Here is a 21,454-nt window from a genome sequence, read left to right as displayed (position 1 = left end):
GGGTGGGAGGCGGGGCCTTGTAGGGCCTTGATGACTGGGCGAACAGGCTGTGCTGAGGGCAGCCCGGGAGAAGGCTGGGAAGATGGCGGCCTCCTGGAGGCTAGGCTGTGACCCGCGGGTGATGCGTTGCCTCCTGGGCTTCGGCAGTTGCCGAAGCCCGGGGCTGGTGAAGGGAGCTGTTGGATGGTCTCTCGGCCGCGGAGCTAGTTGGAGATGGTATCACAGCACGCAGTCTCTTTGGGGTGAGTGGCGGGGACGCGCTCAGCTTCTCTGTGTATCTGAGCAACGGGCCTGGGGCAGGGGCTTTTTGATTAAGGGCCTGCACCTGGGTGTGGAGGTGCCCCTAGCCTCCCCGCTCCCTTGGCTTTGTCTCGGGGAGGGTTCTGCTGAGTTGGCCTCGTGCATGCCGCAAAGGGTTTTTTGGAAGCTAGGAGAATTTGACTCCGTTCCTTGGCCTCCTGGTTGGTGTGGCTTCTCCGTGACCTTGCCTTGGATTTGGGGTTGTTCGGCCTCTCTCAAGCCCCTTCCTAGTCATTGTTAGTTTCCTTTAGAGTTGTCAAGTTGCCCAAGTTTGCTGAGATTCAGACGTCACGTTAGTGGGTTTTATTCATTTTTTTGACCCTTGTCTACTGGAAGATCTTAGAGGCCAGCGGGGTTGCCTCACGCGAGTACTGGTAAAGGACTCAATTTGTAAATGTCTAGGCATCATAGGCATAGGTCCGGAAAAATGTTTTATGCGAAACATGGCTTGGAAGAGTGGAAATTTAGGTGGAGAAGCTTACCAAGAAGTGTCGACTTAAAGACAGGCCGCCTAAGTGTTGTGAGTTTTAAGTTTTATTCAGAATATGAGTGAGGATTTTAGCCTGGGAGACAGCCGCTCTGCTCTGAGGAACTGCTCTGCAGAGGTAGAGAAGCCAGACTGTATGTGAATTTTTTGGCTAGGAGATAGATGCGTTTAGGCATACAGGTTGATAAAAGATTACTGCTAATCACAAAGAGCAGATATCTCAGGTTAATGGTTTTAGTATTTGTCTATGAATGGGAAGATATAAGAATTCAGGATCATTGAAATTCTTCTTGAAATGTGTTTTGAATTATCTAAGGGCCTCTTTATCCAAAACACCCAGTGCTTCATCCTGAATTCCTCTCAGGTTGCACTGTCTGTCGCTGGGCAACTGCAGTGGGTTATGATTTAACCCTTGTAGAACTGGATTTGCCATTGAAATTCTTCTTTGTTTACAAAACTTATTGTTGAAAGTTGTCTTTAAGTAGTGATATTGACAGAGCTAACACAATTCTTACGCTGTTTAATGGTATATACTGTAGTGTGCCCTGCATTATTTTTCTTTACATGAGGATGGGGGTGGGGCGAATTTTGAGTGTGATGTATTTTCTGCCAGTCTTTAGTCACTCCTCCGCAGGATGAATTGTAATATGAAAAATTAGGTGCAGTAGGCATTGCCCACGTATTCTGAAGCTCAGAACAGAAGAATATTTACACGAAGTTACAGGGTATGATGAGTGCGCTGAGATTTTATGATCCTGTAATGAGAACAGTTTATTTCAATTTTTTCTACTTAATGTTTAAAAAATAACCTCTTGGAGCAGTGGGGTTTTTTTGTTTTGTTTTGTTTGTTTTTAACTGTGTTTACAATTTACTGTCTTCCCTTCCTCCAGTTTGTTAAATATTGAACTTTCCTACAGCTCCCAGAGATTCTGTCTGGGGTAGAGCTAAGCAATTTGCATTTTACAAACAACCTTCGGTGCATTTTGATGTTTTATGTTGGTATTTAATAGACTACACTTTGAGACTTGCTCTCTTAGAAAATCATGGAGTAGGAAGAGCTCAGTGTTAGAAATATTGTGGGAAGAGTGTTCTTAATCTTATTTATAAAACAGTTCCTTTTGAGAATCTTTGACCGTTTTAGACCCTCTCTACAGAGAAAGGGGCAAAGTGTGGTTACACCCCAAAACGTGCATGCAGTGTCAGGAGTTTTCCTGAGACCCAATTTAAGGACTGCTGCCTTTGGAAACTCTCTTAGGCAATTCTTAACTGATGCATCATGACATTTTGCTTATCCTATAACACACCGTGAACAACTTGTCTAACTGGACATCATCTGTGAGGAATCCCAAGGAAGCTGTGTGTTTCCTAGTGCCTCCCTCTTTGTCATGTGTACGGGACCCTGGTGATTATATTGGGCCCACCTGGATGATCCAGGATTCTTGCTCCATTACAAGGTGAAGCTCTTTAGCAGTCTTAATTTCTTTTTTAACCTTAATTCCCCCTCATTGTAACATACTCATAGGTTGGGGGTTAGGACATACTACATCTCTGGGGTGGAGGCAGGGCGTTTTATTCTCTCTGCCCCATAAGCTGATGGCTGTGTGTTGTTGGGTAACTCTAGGTTATTGGGAAATCTTGGATTTTTTTTTTTTTTCCTAATACTGAGCCAAAATTTGTCTCCTCGCCTTTCACATACAGGTTTTTGTTTTGCCATGATGAACACTTGTGGCAATCCTTGTACTATTTGCATTATAAAGCATGGATCTATGGTGTTCCTTTTTGTCTGAGCATAGTAGAAACTTAAGTTTATAAAATTAAGCAACGGTTTGGTCATCTACAGACTATGTGAATTAGGTTCAGTTATTGAGTTATTTCCTCTTTCATATGTCCATCCAGGATTTAAAAGTCTGTCAGGTGGGAAGTCACTTGGAGTTTTGGTTTCCTTAAAAATGTTTGTTGGCAGCGTTTTTATGAACTACCGCATATGACATGTGCTTAGCACTTGGTAGAATCTCTTTCAGTTTTCACAAAAGCCTAGTGAAGTTGGCATTATCTTCCTTGTTATTCGACAGGAATACTAAGCCTCAGAGAAATTGAGTGGAACTCCCAGAGCCACACAACTATAGTGTTCATGAAGACTGTTACTCACCATTCTACTCAAACAGAGTGAAGGAATGAGCCCCAGATGTGAGGTACATGGTAGCTGCTTGAAAAGTAGGTGGCCTGCTGGAGGAACAGATTCTTAGTATTTTAGCACATGGCCCATTTAGTCATGTTCAGCTTCTGGAGAGGCAGCCCTAAATTCTGTATGAGCTTTATCCTTAAAGTTATGGGGATGTAAACAACTAGGGCATGATTTCAGTCGTGTGTGCAGTGAGCTCTGAGGGACTAAGTTCAGGATGCTAAGGGACAACATAAGCAGGCTTTCTGGAGGTGGTAGCCCTCCCAGGCTAAAAGAAGAGCAGATATAAAGGGGGCCAGATGTGACATTTACATAATTGGCAAAGCATTTGCAAATAGTCTTCACCCTACCCTAAGTGATTGTTTCCACGGCTGCCATTTCAGAGAAGATGGCTTGGTTTGGAGTTAATAATTACTAAGATGTTAATAACAGTGGTCTTAAGTTGTCCCGGAGGAATAACATGTTGAATTTAAAATAACATGTGGGTAGAAAAATAAATGAGATACCTTGTTTGTAGGGCCTCACCCAATATATAGCTTCAGGCCTTGCATATGTAGATGTTAAACAAACATATCTGGGGAAGGGTAAAAATCTAGAAAGTTGTAAAAGGACAAAGAGGTCTGTAGTAGGACTCCAAATCCTACCATATGTCATTTTGGAAGAAAATTAAATTTATTGATAACATTTAACAACTGGGAACTTTTGATAAAAATGGAGATTTTCGTCTTCTCTTGAACATAACAGTCTGCTTACTCATGGCTTTTCTTTCTCGGTCATATCAGCCTGCTTTGCTTTGATGCTGATTCAGGCCCTTATGCTCCATTGTGTTTTCACTTTAGTTCAAGTGCACACCATCATTTCTGTGATCTAATTCCAGATTTCCTGGGCAGAGAATCTGATGACCCAATGTAGGTCAGTTGTAGTTTAGAGTACACAGGGCTGATTCCATCAAAGACTGCAGTTTGGGCATTGTCTTTCAAAAGAAAGTGTGAGTTGGGAATCAATGACGCCTGCTATTCTGACGATCTGATTAAAGTAGGAGAGCAGTAAAGTCCTTCATTTTCATTGTTTTGGGTTATGTATTGACTAGAGAAAACGGACGATCACTTACGCCGAGCAGATATAGTCTGCTTGCTAGTTGAGATGTGTGGTCATCTAAGGGAAAATAGGAAGGGGTAAAATGAGATCTTAGTAGAAGCAGCAGCAGGAGAAACTGTTAAGATTTGGATTATCAGGATGAACTTAGTACATATTTGCACTGCTTTAAAACATTCCATTGGGGATACTAGAGTGGGACATTCCAAGGAGCCATCACATTGAGCATTCACTGTTTACCAGGTTGCATTGTAGAGACTTGACTTCTCTCACTTCTCATCAGAAGAAGCTTGCAAAGGCTGGTTGTGTTTTATAGGTGAAGAAATAGAGACTCAGTGAGGTTTAGCTGTTTGCCCAAGGTTAGAAAGTAAATGACTACTTTGAGACTATGCACATGATAATATACAGAGCAAGTAAAGGGGTCCTTTCTTGTTGGATATCTCGGAGTGAATTGACTTTGACTAATCACAGGGTTGGGTTCCATAGACTGAACCTTTGTGTCCTCCCTCTTGGATTCCTATGTTGAAACCTAATGCTTTATGTGAGGGTATTAGGAGGTAGAGGCCTTGCAAGTGCTAGGTCATGAGGGGAGCACCCATGAATGGGATTTGATGCCCTTGGAAAGAGAACCCACAGAGCTCCCTCACCCCTTCCACCATGTGAAGACTCAGTGAGAAGATGCTGTCTGTGAACCACGAAGCGGTTCCTCATCAGCCGCCACACCCAGTTGGCCAGCAGCATGATCTCAGACTCCCCAACCTTCACAACTGTGAGAAATAAATGTTTATAAGCCAAGAGTCTCCCAGGTATTTTGTCATAGCAGTCTGAACAGACTAGGACACTGGGCAGTCGGCTCACTAACTCAGGGCACATGTTCACAAGAAGGGGATGCAGCCAAGCAAAATTGGGCCTCTGCCAGCAAGAAAGAAGTTGGAGGAGTGGGTTTGGAAATAGTAAGTAGCATTTATTGAGAGCTTACCATGTACCCTGCCCCTTTCTCAGCACTTTACATGAATTCACTCAGTACTCGCCACAGCTAATGCTATGCTCTGGCGCTAGAAATCCAGTTTCAGCTCTGGGGCTGCCTGACCCCAAAGCCTATTCCTTTTCCAAACCACAGCTCTCCTCAGTGCCAAGGTGTAGCTTGGCTACAGGGATCAGCAGAACAGTGTCAGCATGCTGAAATATTGTTTGCCCCTGCTTTTTTTTTTTTTTTTTTCCTTCAGAAGTGAGACATTTTAGTAATATCCACATTGTGAAATAGTATTTCAGCAACAGTCATGATATCACTATTTTAAATACTTTAAGATACTAAAATTCTAGACTGTATAAAGGAAGATAGGTTCATTTAAGAGTTAAAGTATGTGTTAATGTCCTCTCTGTAGTTTTCTAAGATGATAGACTTTTTTTTGTCTTTTTGCTATTTCTAGGGCCGCTCCCTCGGCACATGGAGGTTCCCAGGCTAGGGGTCTCATCGGAGCTGTAGCTGCCAGCCTACGCCAGAGCCACAGCAACGTGGGATCCGAGCCGCGTCTGCGACCCACACCACAGCTCACGGCAATGCCGGATCCTTAACCCACTGAGCAAGGCCAGGAATTGAACCCACATCCTCATGGTTCCTAGTCGGATTTGTTAACCACTGCGCCATGGCCACGACGGGAACTCCTAAGATGATAGACTCTTAAATATGCCTTCTTGTTGTCTAGAGCTTCATTTGCCTTTATGACAAAATGTGTAAATTCTCCAACTCTTAATGTGTGTGTTCATTCTTCTGCTGCCTTCTTAAATGGAGTGGTGGTTTCTTTCTGCCCTTGTTTCAAGATGGCAGAATAAATGGGGATTCATGTAAAATTTTGATTTCATAGTTTATTACCAAGAAGGCTGATATTGCAAGCGGAAACATCTTCTGAAGTGTTTATTTCAGGCCGAGGAAATAGCTCTGCAGCCATGCTGACATACCTAGCACTTCCTGCCAGCGTCTTTACTAACATGTCATTGGACCCTAAATGCAGGAAGGAATCAACAGACTCTGTGAACAAAATGGAGTGTGTGGTGAGTGGTACATTTACTCGAGATGGTGATCTATTAGATACTTTTCTGCATTCAGGGATTTTCATATATTGATTAAACATTTCTAGGAAAGAATTAAGGTTGGTCAGTTTATATTCAAGAGTTTCTCTGAGAATCGACCAGCCCTGATTTTTCAAGGGGCATAAATCTGTTTGAAAACTGGTAAAAGCTGTATCATTTCTTCAGAAAAATGCATACATGCAGAATTTTATATTCTGTGATTCCAGGGAACTTGTAGATCTCTCTGTAATTTATAAGTGCCACTTAGTCTCCGACTTATTACCATAAACATTTTGGTCATTCCCTACAAAAAACAATCGTGCTTACTTTGCACGGGTATTTAGCATATCTGAGAACAAGAAAGATGTTATTTTAATATAAGGGTTCCAACTATAAACAAATGACTCAGATGCATTTACATTTATGACTGCAACAAAGACAGTAATTTGGAAATCTTGATTTATAACTGGGCTTGGGTTAAGTTTACCTGTGCCTTTAGGCTGATCAGACTATTCATCTTTACCTAAACGTCTGTACTTCTCTTTCTTTTGCTCATACTGTTCCTTCAAATGCAGTGACCTTCCCTGTAGTTTGAAATTTTTCTTGTTATTTAAGTGCCACCCTTGTAAGTCTTTTTAGGGTCCTGGCAGGGAATTGATGACGCTCTAAAAATGAGTAATTTGAGGAGAGTTTAACGAGTGACCATTTTTGTGAATTTAGGATGTAGAGATGCTGTGTTCTAAGGGCCTCTTTTGAGTAAGGTGCTGTGACCGCCCTTAGGCTTGAAGAACCATGGAAAAGATCACTTCACAGAACTGGAAAGGTGGGAGCCTGTGGAGAGGGGCTCTGATGGAGTTATGTTCTTCAGTTGAAGGATCTGGCCAGGCCCAGGGTGACTCCACGAAGAGGGAGCCAGGAAAATAAATATCTTGACCTCACTTTCCTCTCTCCTTTCAGACGTCTGCTTAGGCTGCACTTTGGCTAAACGTACCTGGAGGCCAAAGCTCAAGGAAGGCTGTTGATGTAGCCCATACAGTTGTGTGGGGAGGGTTGACAAGTGAGTACATTTGGACGGGCAGATGGGAGATACCTCACAAACCCACTTGACACACCCATCTGTCATTACACCTCATACCCGGGTTATAGCACCGAAACAATTCAGTACTGGATTGTGTGTATATGTCTGGTAGGTCTCACACTATGACAGGGCAAGACTGCAGGTGTAGTCTCTACACTTGGAAGAATCTAGTGTAGTTTCCTTGGGTGGTTTCCCTAGGCCAGTGCTTTGTAGAAGAGTAAGCACAGCCTCTTTATAACTGACCTGATTTTTTTATGGGATTTTTTTTTTTTTTGGTCTACATTTGACTAGCTGGATAGATAAGAATCAAGTCTGTGCAGGCTCTTTGGGCACTTTTTATGGGAAGAATTTTCTTTTTGGACCAATGGCATCTAATTTGGATTTTTGGTTTTTTTCTTGTGCTTCTAATTGGAGTCATCCTTGATTCCTGACTTTCATATGCCACAGCCCTCAATCAGAAATTCTTGTTGGCTCAGCCTTTTTTTTTTTTTTTTTTTTAAAGCTCTGTAGGGTGCACCCACGGCATCTGGAGGTTCCTCGCCTAGGGGTTGAATCGGAGCCACAGCTGCTGGCCTACACCACAGCAATGCAGGATCCAAGCCTCGTCTGCAACCTCCACCACGGTTCACAGCAATGTCAGATCCTTAACCCACCCAGAGAGGCCAGGGATCAAACCCACAACCTCATGATTCCTAGTCTAATTCATTTCTGCTGCACCACATCAGGAACTCCTGGCTCAGCCTTTTAGATGTAATCTGACTCCTCATCATGTCTACTCCCACCAACCAGACAGGTCCAAGCCACCATTGCCTCTTATGTAGGGTATTGCAGGAGTGTCCCGGTAGATGTCCCTCCCACCACCCTTGGCCCAGTACAGACTGTTCCTGTAGCTTTCCGAGTGCCTCCGTTAAGTTATAAATCCGATCCTGTTACTCCTCTGCTGAAAACCCTCCAAGAGCTTCCCATTAGAATGAGAGGGAAATCCCAAGTCCTTACTGTGGTTGACAGGGCCCAGTGTGATATGAACCCTCCTCCTCTGACTTCGACACTGACACCCCCCCCCTCCCCCCCCGCCGCCCCAGCACGCGAGCTCCCAGTGTGGGCTCTCAACATAGGAAGCACATCGTGCTCATTCTCTGTGCTAGCTGCTTCCTCTGTTTCCGGTGCTCCCCTCAGAGATTTGCATGGTTTCTTCCTCTCAGCTCTGCTCACTTTGTCAGAGGAGGCTTTCTCTGATCAACCAATAAAATGGTTCCTCTCCTGCAACTTGGTTCCCTTACCTTCCTTTCTTTTCTTAGAAGGATCTCCTCCCTACATACCTTTTCTGTCTCTCAGGTCAAGTGTTCTACGTGAGTTAAGGGGAACAGTTCACACATCCATGGGTCGCTTTACTTTGTACTTAAAATCCCATAGCCTGTTATTTTAGCTTTCCTGCAAGGTTTATGGTGGTGATCATCTCAAAGCACGTGCAGTTTTTGTTGTTGTTAGTTACAGACTTGGAAACCATGTGTGTGCCGTGTATGTGGAACTGCAAACACGTTCAGTTTTTATTATTTCTTTTACTTGCTCAAACTTGTTTTTATGGCTTTCTGTTACTGCTTAATGTCAAACCCCTTAACTAGGGTACCAGAAGGTACAATGGCCACCTACAGTAAGGGGATAGTCGCAAAATTTTTAACTTACGGGCCCATTTTTCATTTTCATTATATTCTACTCTTAGCCACATTAAGCTGTCGTTCTCACTTCTGTATTTGCATAGGACAATTCCTTCACCTGGAATATCTCTGCCCGTCACTCACCTTGTTTTATTCGCATAGCATATTTTTTTTTTTTTTGGTCTTTTTGCTATTTCTTGGGCCGCTCCCACAGCATATGGAGGTTCCCAGGCTAGGGGTCGAATTGGAGCTGTAGCCCCTGGGCTACACCAGAGCCACAGCAACGCAGGATCCGAGCCGCATCTGCAACCTACACCACAGCTCACGGCAACGCCGGATCGTTAACCCACTGAGCAAGGGCAGGGACCGAACCCGAAACCTCATGGTTCCTAGTCGGATTCGTTAACCACTGCGCCATGACGGGAACTCCTCGCCTAGCAGATTTTTTACTTTTCATTATTTTTTACTTTTTATTTTTTATTTTTTGCTTTTCAGGGCCGCATGTGCGGCATATGGAAGTTCCCAGGCTAGGGGTTGAATCGGAGCTACAGCTGCCAGCCTACGCCACAGCCACAGGAACACCAGATCTGAGCCACGTCTATGACCTACACCACAGCTCACGGCAACGCCGGATCGTTAACCCACTGAGCAAGGGCAGGGATCAAACCCACATCCTCATGGATCCTAATCGGGCTTGTTACTGCCGAGCCATGAGCCATGATGGGAACTCTACCTAGCAGATTTTTTAAATTAAAAGTTATTTTTCTTGTAAAATGTATATAGAATTGACCTTTTTAACTCTTTTTCAGTGTGCATTTCCAGGGCATTAATATCATTCACATTGTCGTGCCCCTGTCAACACTGTCTCCAGAACTTTTTCATAATCCCAAACTGAAACTCTGTACCTGTTAAACAGTAACTCCCTCTTCCCCCCTCCCCAGTCCCCGTTCTGCTTTCTCTCTTTATGAATTTGCCTATTGTAGGTGCCTCGTAAAAGCAGAATCAAAATATTTGTCTTTTGTGTCTGGCTTATTTCACTTAGCATAACGTCTTCAAGTTTTATCCATGTTCTGGCAGGTATCTGAATTTCACTGCTTTTTAAAGCCAGATCTTATTGTATGTATATATCACCTTTTGTTTATCCATTTCATCTGTCAGTGGACATTTGGGTTGTTTTCATCTTTTGGCTGTTGGGAATAATTCTCTGAGCATGAATGTACAAATACCTGTTTGAGTTCCTGCTTTCAGTTCCAAAAGAGAATGCTTGATCAAATAAATGGTAATTCCATGTTTGTTTGAGAAACCCTTGTGTTGTTTTTCCACAGAAGCTGCCTTCTTTTATTTCCCACCAGCAGTGCACAGGGCTCTAATTCCTCCCCATCTTGTCAACACTTGTTTTCTGGGGTTTTATGAGAATCAAGTATTACTAGCACACACATCAAGATTTCCTTTTCTCATCAGCTAGAATCTCTGCTCTTAGAGCTCTTTGTCTTCTCATGGCACGTTTATCTACCACTCCCTCCTACTTGTGTATTTGTCTTGACTTCCCATTTAAATTATAATCCTTTGAGGTCAAGATTCTGGCCTTATACGGGTCTAGGGTCCAGGTGGCAGGAGTTCAGTAAGCATTTACTGAATGCCGAACTTGCCCCTTAGCTTTGGTAATGAATGTTAGGACAGTACCACAGAAGGTGAGACATTCGCCAGTGATGTGTTAATGAGAGTTTGATGTGCAAGTGTGCAATACAGTTGAACTAGAAATCAAGAGTTTAGGGTGGGTACTTCAGCAGTGAGAACACGGCTGGATTAGGTAAAGGGAGGATTAGAAAGGAAACCTTCACATTTAGGTTGGGAAGGTGAAAGGAACCTGTGTATCCATCTCATTACCTGAGGAAGGAATTGTAAAGTAGGATGTTGTGATCCCTCTCGCCAGCTGTCTAGATGCGTGCAGCATCCACCCTCCTAACCATCTCTGGGCTGCCTATCAAAAACAAACAGCTAACATTTTCGAGGCTTAATAAATAACAATAAGGAGCTTCACATTTTTGTAATGACTGCATGTGTAACCATCACGTTTTTGTAACGACTTTGCATGTGTAACTCTATTTAGTCCTTATAGAACTGTTTGACAGAAGCAGTCGCTGAGGCACAGAATGGCTAGGTAATTTGTGGGTGGTGGATTGGTAATTTGAATCTAGGCAGTTTGCCTCCAGTGTCTGTTCTCTAAATCACAATAGAGGTACACTGTTGCTGGTTGAGGTGTTTTTTTTAAGTTAATGATTTTATTAAATAATACAATATTTTAACACAATAGTATATGCCTATAGTTTAAATAGTTAACTAGTGTAAAAAGGTTAAAACAGTACTGTGGGTCTGATGCATCTTTCCCTACTTCCCCTGTCATCTTCCTCCATAGAAGCAACAAATTTTGCCTGTCTTTCTTTTGGCATTTGCTCATTTTCCTCTTTTATTTTGTATATTATTTGTGGATGACTTCTGATCAGTGTTATCCTCTTGTTTTCTCTCCCAGGATAGTTATTTTGCAATTCCCCCCCTCCCACCCCCTCTTTTGTTATGGCCACACCTATGGCATATGGAAGTTCCTGGGCTAGGGGTTAGGGAACACCAAAATCAGTATTTCAGCAAAGAAGACTCATATGACAAGCGCTCTTTTTTTTTTTTTTTTAATGGCTTTACCTGCCTTTATTCAAAACGCTAGTGTTAATGTTATTCTGTGCCTTGGTGTTGATTTTCAAATTACATTGCTTCATACGGCTTTATTTCATCTGGCCTGCAGATGGCAGAATTGTTTTATTTGAGCAGAAGTATTAAAGGTTATTTTTATTTAATGAGTTCTTGCTTTGAAAAGAGAGGTGATTCAATGAGCAGCATCCCTTTAGAAAATAAGCAAGTGAATGTAAGGAACGGAGAGCTGCACTAAGAAAGTACTGGGAAATTTATTTCTTCATTCGGTCTGTCTTTATTTCATGATTTTTGCGTTTGGTTTATAGTCACGTAAGTGGATTAGAGCATGACGCTCAAGCAGGGCCACGTGTAAATTGGCTGAATTTCCTTTTTATTTAGTCAGAGTAATGGAGCTTAGGTCTACTTCATATTAGCCACAAAGCTATTTGTTCTACATTTGTATTTTAAGAGTTTGCTTATAGTAATTTTTTTTTAATTAATCTGGGGACCTTTTAGGTTTGATGTCTAGATCATCAATTTAAAGCTTTGATGGGTTTTGCTGAAGTATGAGTGTTTTACTCCTGGGATAAAAGAAGTATTTGAGAGGACATGAAATTAGAATTAGACCAGTATACCATATTTGAAGTTGAAGACAGAATTAGGCTGTAGAAAGATTGGGAGAACAGGTTTAAAGAAATGTAGGAATTGCTTGGAGAAACTGCTGTAAGATTCAGTGATTTTTGATAGATTATTCAAGTGCCTGATGTGGAAGATAAAGCAGCAATATACTGAGCAAAAATGTTAACTTACTGTGTCATTCTAGTGGGGCAAAAAAGAAAAAAAGAGAGGTAAGACTTGTGATGAATTTATGAGACTCTGCTTTTAAAATCCCTATGTTCAAATGTAAACTGGAAATACACACTACTGTAGTTTATTTTTTTAAATTGCTCAATGAATTGTATTACATTTATAGTTGTACATCGATCATCACAACCCAGTTTTATAGCATTTCCATCCCAAACCCCCAGCCCATCACCCCATTCCCCAACCTGTCTCCTTTGGAAACCGTAACTTTTTCAGTCTGTGAGTCAGTATCTGTTCTGCAAAGAAGTTCATTGTGTCCTTTTTTTAGATTCCACATGTAAGTGATAGAATATGATGTTGGTGTCTCACTGTCTGACTAACTTCACTTAGTGTGATAATTTCTAGGTCCAGCCATGTTGCCTGTATATGCCATTATTTCTTTCCTTAGTTTAACAATTTAAAAGTAAGCTTTTTAACTGCTACGGAAGGACAGACTTTATAAGCCATTAGTTACACTTTATTCACTTGATAAAAAAGAAATAGAACACTAAAACGACTGCATAGGGTTAAATTCTAATACACTTTAGGGTATTATTTGAATACTAGTTGAAATAACCTGTATAACCAGTGAAGCAAAACCCCACATTTCCTTTATTCTTATTATCATTCTGCTCAGTTATGAATAGGAAATGTAATTGGTGCCTATTTCAAGGCCTTCTCAGTTTGAGAGGAGAAGGTAGACATACTGCTTGAAAAGGGAGCTATGTATGTCTAATGAAATTAAACAAAATTAGGTATAGGTTAAAACTCCAAGGAGTCTGGAAAAGCCTACACTATCTCAGTAGAATTGACAGCGATGAAGGCTAGATAGTAGTTATATGCAGTCCTGTCATTCAGTCCTGTCATGATGCTATGATCATATGATTACTTTCCCACTGGAAAAACAGGTATTTGGAAAAGATGCATAGAACGTTCCAGTTGAAAGAGGATATACTAGAATGAAGTATGTTCTGTTATTAATAAATTAATACTTATGTTTTGAAATGACTTTTTAGCACGAGAATGTGAAGATAGATTGGTTAGATTAATCAGAAAATGCATCGCACATTTTACTCTCCAAAATAAGCCGGTGTGATCAATCAAGAGATAGTACTGAATAATGGAAATGTCCCAAATGTCTTTCTTTGGTTTTTGTCGCCTTTATTTCAGAGGAAGGATAGTGATCTATTACAGAATTTTTCTATTTTATGGTCATTATTCAGAGAAACGATTTCAGTTTATCCATGGAAGCGTGGCTATCTGAGGAATGATTATGTTTTTTATTTTTAAAATACAAAAAATTTTGAGGCTCTTGATGTGGTAATTTGTAAAATAATACATGCAAAAGTTGCATAATGTCCTCAATGTCAGGAATAATGGAAATGTGAAAGTCTTGTGGGTGAGAGATTATGATAGGAGATAGAATCACAAAGTAAATATTAATCATATCATGGCGACCAAGGTATAAAAATATTGAAGAGAGACCTTGTTTTGAGAGAATCGATTGGGTGTTTGTCAAATGTTAGAATCTGGACATAGAATCATTGAAGTCCATTTATTTTGCTTCTTTGTCATAGAAGTCTATTTGATGTATACATTTAATTTGTATATATGATTATGAAATACTCTATCTTGTAATGCCAGGTTTGAACTTTTGGATGGAGAGAGATTATTAGGCTATTTGGACACATGAAGAATGTGCACATGAACTGATATGTCTGGTTTGCTGTGTAATAGGCTATAAATACCCAATGATTAATTAATTGATCATCCGTTTGGGTAAAGCTCATCCATAAAGAACAATAGTACAGTGTAGGAGAGTATATCCTTGAGAGTTAGGCAGAATTCAAATCCCTTTTCAGTGGATTGTAGTTTTTTCATTGATGAAATGGGCATGTTGACTTAGAGTTTGGTTTGGGCTGTCATTGTTGGTGTATTAAGAGTGATAATTCTACTTTTCTTTCCTTCTTATAATTTGGTACCTATTGAGAAAGAGGCAGAAAAATCAGACAGATGGAGATGCAGATAGCAATTGCAATGCTGATGGTTTTGTTGGATTGGAAAATGTGACTTAAATCTGTGGCCTTGTGCAGTTGGCCTTCTCAGTACAAGCCCACATTTAGACTTCGGGCTTTTCTTTGAGAGGGAGAATATGTGCATACAAAGCAAACACCCAACCTCTTTGCTTCCCAGCACCCAGTAGGCCCTGATGGTAAGAGCTGAGAGAGGCGGGCTTGCTACCTGCCTTTTAAAGGCAGGTCCGTTTATACCTAGTGTGTGGAAGAACTGAAAGGAAAATGCAGGTCCCCAGTAGGAGGCGGGTGTTAAAATAAGGAAAAGGCTAAGGTGGGTATATTTGTCTGAGTCCTTTTCCCAGTGCCTTAGAGAGAAGTGAATGAGCAGTAGAGGGAGGATAGAGCTTTCCTTCTCAATGCTTCACAGATAAAACTTCTTTACCATGAAGCCATAGAAACTCTGTATTTGAAATTTCAGTAAAATTAATTCAGTTTCCCAAAGGAAATACTTAATTTCATTTAATGTTAGTATTCAATTTCCTTTTTTAACTCTAAAACAGCAATTAAAAAAAAAAAAAAAAGGCCCTATTCTGACCTTTTCCACATTTGAAATTTGTTAGATGTCGTATGTTTTGCTTTTTTGGGTCAAAGAGTTGAATAATTGGAGGAAAGAATAGGTTCTTTGGAACATTTCTGGGAATGTAATTTGTTACTATGGCTACTGCTAAGCACTGGAGGATGCTGATAACTGTTTTTTTGTTAGTGTAAACTTTATATCAGTTTTAATCTAACAGCGGGGTGCTCTTTGAGTATGGTCCTGGACAGTGGGACTATGGGAAGCACATCCTGCCAAATATATAGAGTGTCTCTATTTTTGGTGTCTAAAGAAAAAGCAGCTATGCTTTATTGAGGGGTCACCCTGGTGTGAGTCACCCTTTTTGGATCCCCAGTTGAATTGTGGTATGGAACACAACCTGAGATTAAATTAACCACTTAGATTCACTTGCCTGGTCTTCCTTGATGAGGCAAACCTCTCCTTTCACATACTCAGCAGCAAGAACTTTTGAGTCTTGAATAGTATAGGATGAAAAAAAAAAACACCGTCAGTTTCTTAAAGTTTAATCTTGATTATTCTGTTGTAGGTCTAATCTTGTTTCATTGTAGAACCTTAGTTTTCTTTCTTATTTATCTTGTCCTTTGGTCATTTTACCTGTAAGTATTTTTTTTTGCAGTGGCAAAGGGAAAAGAGAAGAAGATGAAACATAAATCAACTTTTTTTTTTTAATATTGTAAGCAGCTGGCTTGAAAATATTCATAGAGGACTTGGGGAACTATGAAAAAGGAGTTAAGAGCATTTCCAAAAAAGAGTTTGTTTTGTTTTGTTTTTTTTCCTTTTTGCCATTTCTTGGGCCGCTTCTGCGGCATATGGAGGTTCCCAGGCTAGGGGTCTCATCGGAGCTGTAGCCACCTGGCCTACGCCAGAGCCACAGCAACATGGGATCTGAGCTGCATCTGCGACCTACACCACAGCTCACAGCAACACCGGATCGCTAGCCCACTGAGCAAGGCCAGGGACGGAACCCGCAACCTCATGGTTCCTAGTCGGGTTCGTCAACCACTGTGCCACGATGGGAACTCCCCAAGAATTTTATTTTAAAAAAATTAAAAATTTTATGTTTCCCCACTGTTTACTGGACACTTAGTTTGATCAGTTGGATGGCTTTCAGACTGTGGAATATTTTCTTTCTCAAATCAAATTTGATGTTAATTTACTTGAACATTTTATTGATGCCTCATGAGGTGCATTAGTTTTTGTGTTTAATCTTTTTTCTTTTTCAATTTCAGCTGATCCTATTAAGATATTAATGCCATCCCTGTCTCCTACGATGGAAGAAGGAAACATTGTAAAGTGGCTGAAAAAGGAAGGTGAGCAATGCATTTATTAATTTCTGTGTTATTTGATCATTTTGATTTTTTTTTCCAATCAACTGGTTTACACAGTATGTGATATAATTGCAATAATTGGTTCCTTTGCAGGTTAATCTTAATTAGTTAAATAAAAATTCTCATGATACTGTAACAAAGGTTTTCTGGATTCAGTTTGTTATCTTTTCACAAGCAGAGAATAGTAAACTACTGTAAGGCTTTTTTTCCAAGTTTTAGTTCTTATGCTTAGCTTTCAGTTTCAACATCATAAATTTGTCAGTCCCGTTAATTTGTAACTTTATAATGATTCTTTGTGTGTGTTTCCTGTAGTTAAGCAAACTGATTATAAATTTCATTGGAAAGAATACCAGTAATAAGAAAAACTCTTGAAAGAAGAGCAGCAGAGGAGCATTGCAGATACTGAAACATGTTATTAAGCCTCTATAATTAAAACTTTGGTATTGGTGCTTAAAAAGTCAGCATAATAGAACTGAATGGAAGTAAGGAAATAGATTTAGTTGTACATGAGTACTTAGTGTTTAAATAATGAAGATGATATTAGATTTTTTTTCCTTGTGATATGCCAGTGATAAGTTACATATGAATCAGATACTTAATGTGCAAAAATGAAACGGTATAAGTACTAGGAAAAAGCTGGTGAATTCCGGTAAACTTGAAAGTGGAATAAACACCCTACTCCATTCCAGATGCAATAAGAAAAATGTCAGTAAATTTGATGGTAAAAATAATAACTTTGGTATGGCTGAAAACACAATAAGTAAGGTTAAAAAAAAAGTGACAAATTGGAAAAGGGTATATGCAGTTTTTATCACACAGGGTTAATATTCCTGAAAGTAGAGAATAAGAAAACTATCAACTCAGCAGGAAAATGGGCAAGATACAAGAACACATGGTTTGCAGAAAAAGAATTGCAAATTGCCTTTAAACATATGAAAAGATACTTAATCTTTGTACTCATAAGAAATACACAAACTGATATTACACTAAGATATAATTTCTTACCAATCGTATTGAGAGAAATTTAAGTCTGACAAGTGGTTTTGTTGATGAGATTATGGAGGGAGTAGGGGAAGCAGACATCCTCATACATTGCTGGAGAAAATGCCAAATGTTATAAGCCCTAAGGGTGACAATTTGTCAACACCTGGAAAAGTTACCTTTATATTTACTCTTTGGCCAGGAGGCAGTTCTATTTTTAAGGATCCTATCTCAAGGCAAAAATAAGAAAAAACACACAAATGAACTGCAACAGTGTTTGTAGTAGCAAAAGGTGGAAACAATATAGATGTTGGTCCATACAGAGTTTGATGAATGACTTATGCTGCCTCCACAACTATAAAAAGAAATGAAGAATATTATCATAGAATAGAGAGTCTCTCTTCATTCTCTTATTCAGTATTCTGCTATTGTAAAGTGGTCTTCGAAGGAAAAAGCAAGGTGAAGACCAGTAGATACAGTAAGTATCATTTATTGAAGAAAGGAATGGGAGTACCAGTATTTGGAAAATTAAAAAGAAAAGAGAAAACCAAATTTTTTTTTTTTTATCTTTTTACTGTTGAACATGTGGCATATGGAAGTTGCTGGGCTAGGGGTCGAATCTGAACTGTAGCTACAGGCCTATACCACAGCCACAGCAATACCAGATCCAAGCTGTGCCTGCAACCTGTGCTGCAGCTTACAGCAACACTGGATCCTTAACCCACTGAGCAAGGCCAGCGATCGGATCCACATCCTCATGGGGACTATGTTGGGTTCTTAACCCACTGAGCCACAACAGAAACTCTGATAAAACGAAAATTTAACAACAAAAAATCGTTACCTAGAGAGCAATAGAGGGAACAGTGTGGTGACAAGAGGAGTAGAAGCTAGATTTCTCTGAATATATCTTGTTTTTGTATCTTTAACTTTGAAACAGTGTACATATTTTGCCTAATTTTAAAACAAAGTTTAATTTTAGAAGATCCCTAAAAATTGAAACCAAGTGGAACAGAACCTAATTATATATTGAGTTGCTGATATAACCGTGCAGAGAGAAGCTATTTCAGATGTCACTAAACTTGACTATATATCTTTACTAAATTGTAACCCAAGAACAACGCTATCTCTAAAAATATCTGAAACTGTTTACTCATAGTGGTTATGTTGGTATTGTTATTCTAAGGTTTTTTTAAAATGAATTTTATGAGATAAACCAAATGGGTGATCAATATGCTATTACTGGGAACCCAGCCATTTGGTGGTGTTTAAAGGAAAAATAGGTGAAAGATAGCTAATGTTAAAGAAAGATCCTATGAGTAAATGTTCCAGCTCTTTTCCCTGGCAGGGCCTGGGAAAACAACAAACCCACTAGCAGTGAGCCCCCCCTAGCAGAGAGACTGTAGTCTCTAAATGCCATTTCCCACCAAAGTAAACTAACGCTTCTTGGAAAATAGCTCCTTCTGGGTCTGGAGCAGAAAATGTACAAGATGAATTTGTAACATCTTGTCAATTTAGAAAGCAAATCAGTTATCAAAAACTCCTGAGGGCATCCTAAAGGGGACTCAGAAGCCAAAGGTGGGACAATTTGAGGATCAATAAGTATAATAACTACAGTCAATTGAAACACATTAAATATATTCGAATTTGAACTTTACAGTAATACTGGAGAAGACACTAATAGTTGTTCTACTTTAGGGGATGCTATTAGATTAACTCATTTTGAAAACTGGTAGTAAGTGGAAAGACTCAAGTGTTTTTCCCTGACTTTCCTATGAGAACCATAGCTCAGAGTCACCAAGTAGTTGATGAGAATAATTTTTTAATTATTGGCATATCCCAACTTTTAAAAGACAGAGGAATGATAGAATGTCACTGTATCATACTTTTGCACCCTCTAATAAATTAAGGGATATAGCTGGTGATCATCATTGGTTGCTAATATCAGAAAACCAGACAGTACACCCCACCAACTATTAGACTGACTTGCCAGAAAACTGACCTGAGTGTGATCAACCCAGCAGTAACTACCATTTTCCAGGAAATATAGGAGAAAGAGAGATGTATTCAGCGACACTATGAGGAGTATATCAGCAAAATCCAGACTGTGGGGATTTCTATAGGCCAGCTTCTTCAACAAATAAATTTGGGGAGGTGGGGAGAGGAAGGAGGTAAGGGAACTGTAGCTTAAAGGAGATTTAAAAGACCAGTTCCAATGTAGTGACCTTATTTTGTTCATGGTTATAATTTAAAAAATCTCATCTGTAAGAGATATGAGTTGAAATACCTAATGTATGAAGTGATAGTATGTCTGGCATTAACTTCAAAATACCTCTGGTGGGAGGATAAGAGTATAACTGTTCATGAGCCAGTTGACAGTTGTGCAAATTGGATAACATGTGGCTTTATTAATGTTCCTCACAGCTTTTGTATATATTTGAAATTTTTGTACATATACATATGTATATATATATATATTTTTAAAGTTGTACAATCAGTAGCCTTTGGGATATAACATGGAGTGAGAAACTACTCTTTCCTCAGCTTCTTATAAGCTCCAGTGAAATTTGAATCTTGCTGTTGTTAAGAGAATATTTGCTACAGTATTACCTATAAAGCCATATTAATCTATTGTTTATAGCAACCATTTTGCCAGCTTTTTAAAAATACATTTTTTATTGTAGTAACATTGGTTTATGACATTGTTTCATGTGTATAACCTTGTATTGCTACTTTTGATTTACTATAGTATGCTCACCACCAAAAACTTAAGTTTCCATCTGTCACCATACAGCTGATCCTCTTTACTCATGTTGCCCTCCCTCCTTCCCTTGCCTCCTTCCCTTCTGATAGCTGCTCTTTTCTCTGCTGTAGCTACATGTTTGTTTTGGGGTTTTTTTTTTTTTGTTGTTCACTTATTTTGTTTTGTTTGTTACATTCTACATATGAGTGAAATCATTATTTCGCTTATTATAATACCTTCAAAGTCCATTTATGTTGTTGCAAATAAATTTTCATCCTTTTTATGGCTGAGTAGTATTCCATTGTATATGCATATATCTGACGTCTTTACCCATTTATTCATTGATGGGCACTTAGGTTGTTGCCATACCTTGGCTATTATAATTATTTTGCCAGATTTTAGTGTAGTGCTTAAAAAATAAGACTAAGCATATGAGGGCCAAAGAGATAAGGATGCTACAGTGCTCGTGGTATAGAAAGACAGAGGAAAAATTAATGTGAAGGAGAAGAGACTTTTTATTTTTTTCTTTTATATTTTTTCATATTTATATATTATATATATAATTTTTCTTACAGCTGCTTTCTTTTCCCTTTCCCTTCCTCTGGTTACTACCACTTGTGTTGGTAGAGTAACTCCCCCCCAACCAGGTGTTAACTCCTGGTGGCTTCTTTTAGCTCTCCTTGTAGCCATCTTTCGCTATGATTTCATTCTGCAACATGTCCAACTTTTGTGGAGGAAAGAAATGAATCTTCTGTCTCTGTGTTTGGTACAGAGATATATGGAGAAATTGACTAGATGTGTTCCCCATGGCTGTTATTATGCTTCCTTTAGCTTAAGAAATGGCAAATTAAAAAAAAGAAAAGAAATGGTAAATCAAGTGTTAAAAATGGCAAGAGCAGAGGGAAGAATGACTTAAGAATGAAGGACATGGCCTGGGAGGACTTGCCTGATTCCAGAGGCTAGCCCTGGCAAGGGCTTCTGGGGTCTCTTTATGTGATCCAGTGGGCATGGAGGTCATCCAGGCAAATGTTGGTATTGAGTGGTCCAGCCTAATGCTTACAAAATTGCTTAGAGAATTTAGGTGGTGGTGTTCAGCGTCTGACAGCATTATGCTGTGATTCCAGCGTTATGCTGTGATTCCATTCATGGCAGTGAGGATAAGTATGGGGATTGGGATGAAGGCTGCAAATCTTTACTTCAGAACCCTAGCCAGATGTGCTTGGGAGTTTGGGGAAAGGCCCCAGTTCCTTGAGAGGGCAGCTGGGGTGCTAGGAAAGGCAACAAGACAGATTGCAGAAGGGGCCTCATGGTGGAGCTGGGGACTGTGGATTGGGCCAGTGGGGAGGTTGGGAAGCATGATACAGTCAGGCTGTCCAGAT

General features: G+C 39.9%; 1 protein-coding gene across 2 annotated transcripts in view; it reads left to right on the top strand.

Annotated features, from left to right (window-relative positions):
* Positions 1-33: 33 nt before the first annotated feature.
* Positions 34-21,454, top strand: part of PDHX (pyruvate dehydrogenase complex component X) — an 81,340-nt gene continuing 59,919 nt past the window's right edge. For both annotated transcript variants that reach the window (XM_047776009.1, XM_047776008.1), the window contains exons 1-2: positions 34-242; positions 16,256-16,336. In XM_047776009.1, the coding sequence (XP_047631965.1) occupies positions 83-242; positions 16,256-16,336 (241 nt within the window). In that variant the 5' untranslated portion in view covers positions 34-82. The remainder of the gene's footprint in view (positions 243-16,255; positions 16,337-21,454) is intronic.

This window comes from Phacochoerus africanus, chromosome 4, assembly GCF_016906955.1.
Source record: "Phacochoerus africanus isolate WHEZ1 chromosome 4, ROS_Pafr_v1, whole genome shotgun sequence".
Taxonomy (NCBI): Eukaryota; Metazoa; Chordata; class Mammalia; order Artiodactyla; family Suidae; genus Phacochoerus; species Phacochoerus africanus.
The sequence above is the reverse complement of the archived record's forward strand: the minus strand, read 5'-3'. Positions and strand labels throughout refer to the sequence as shown.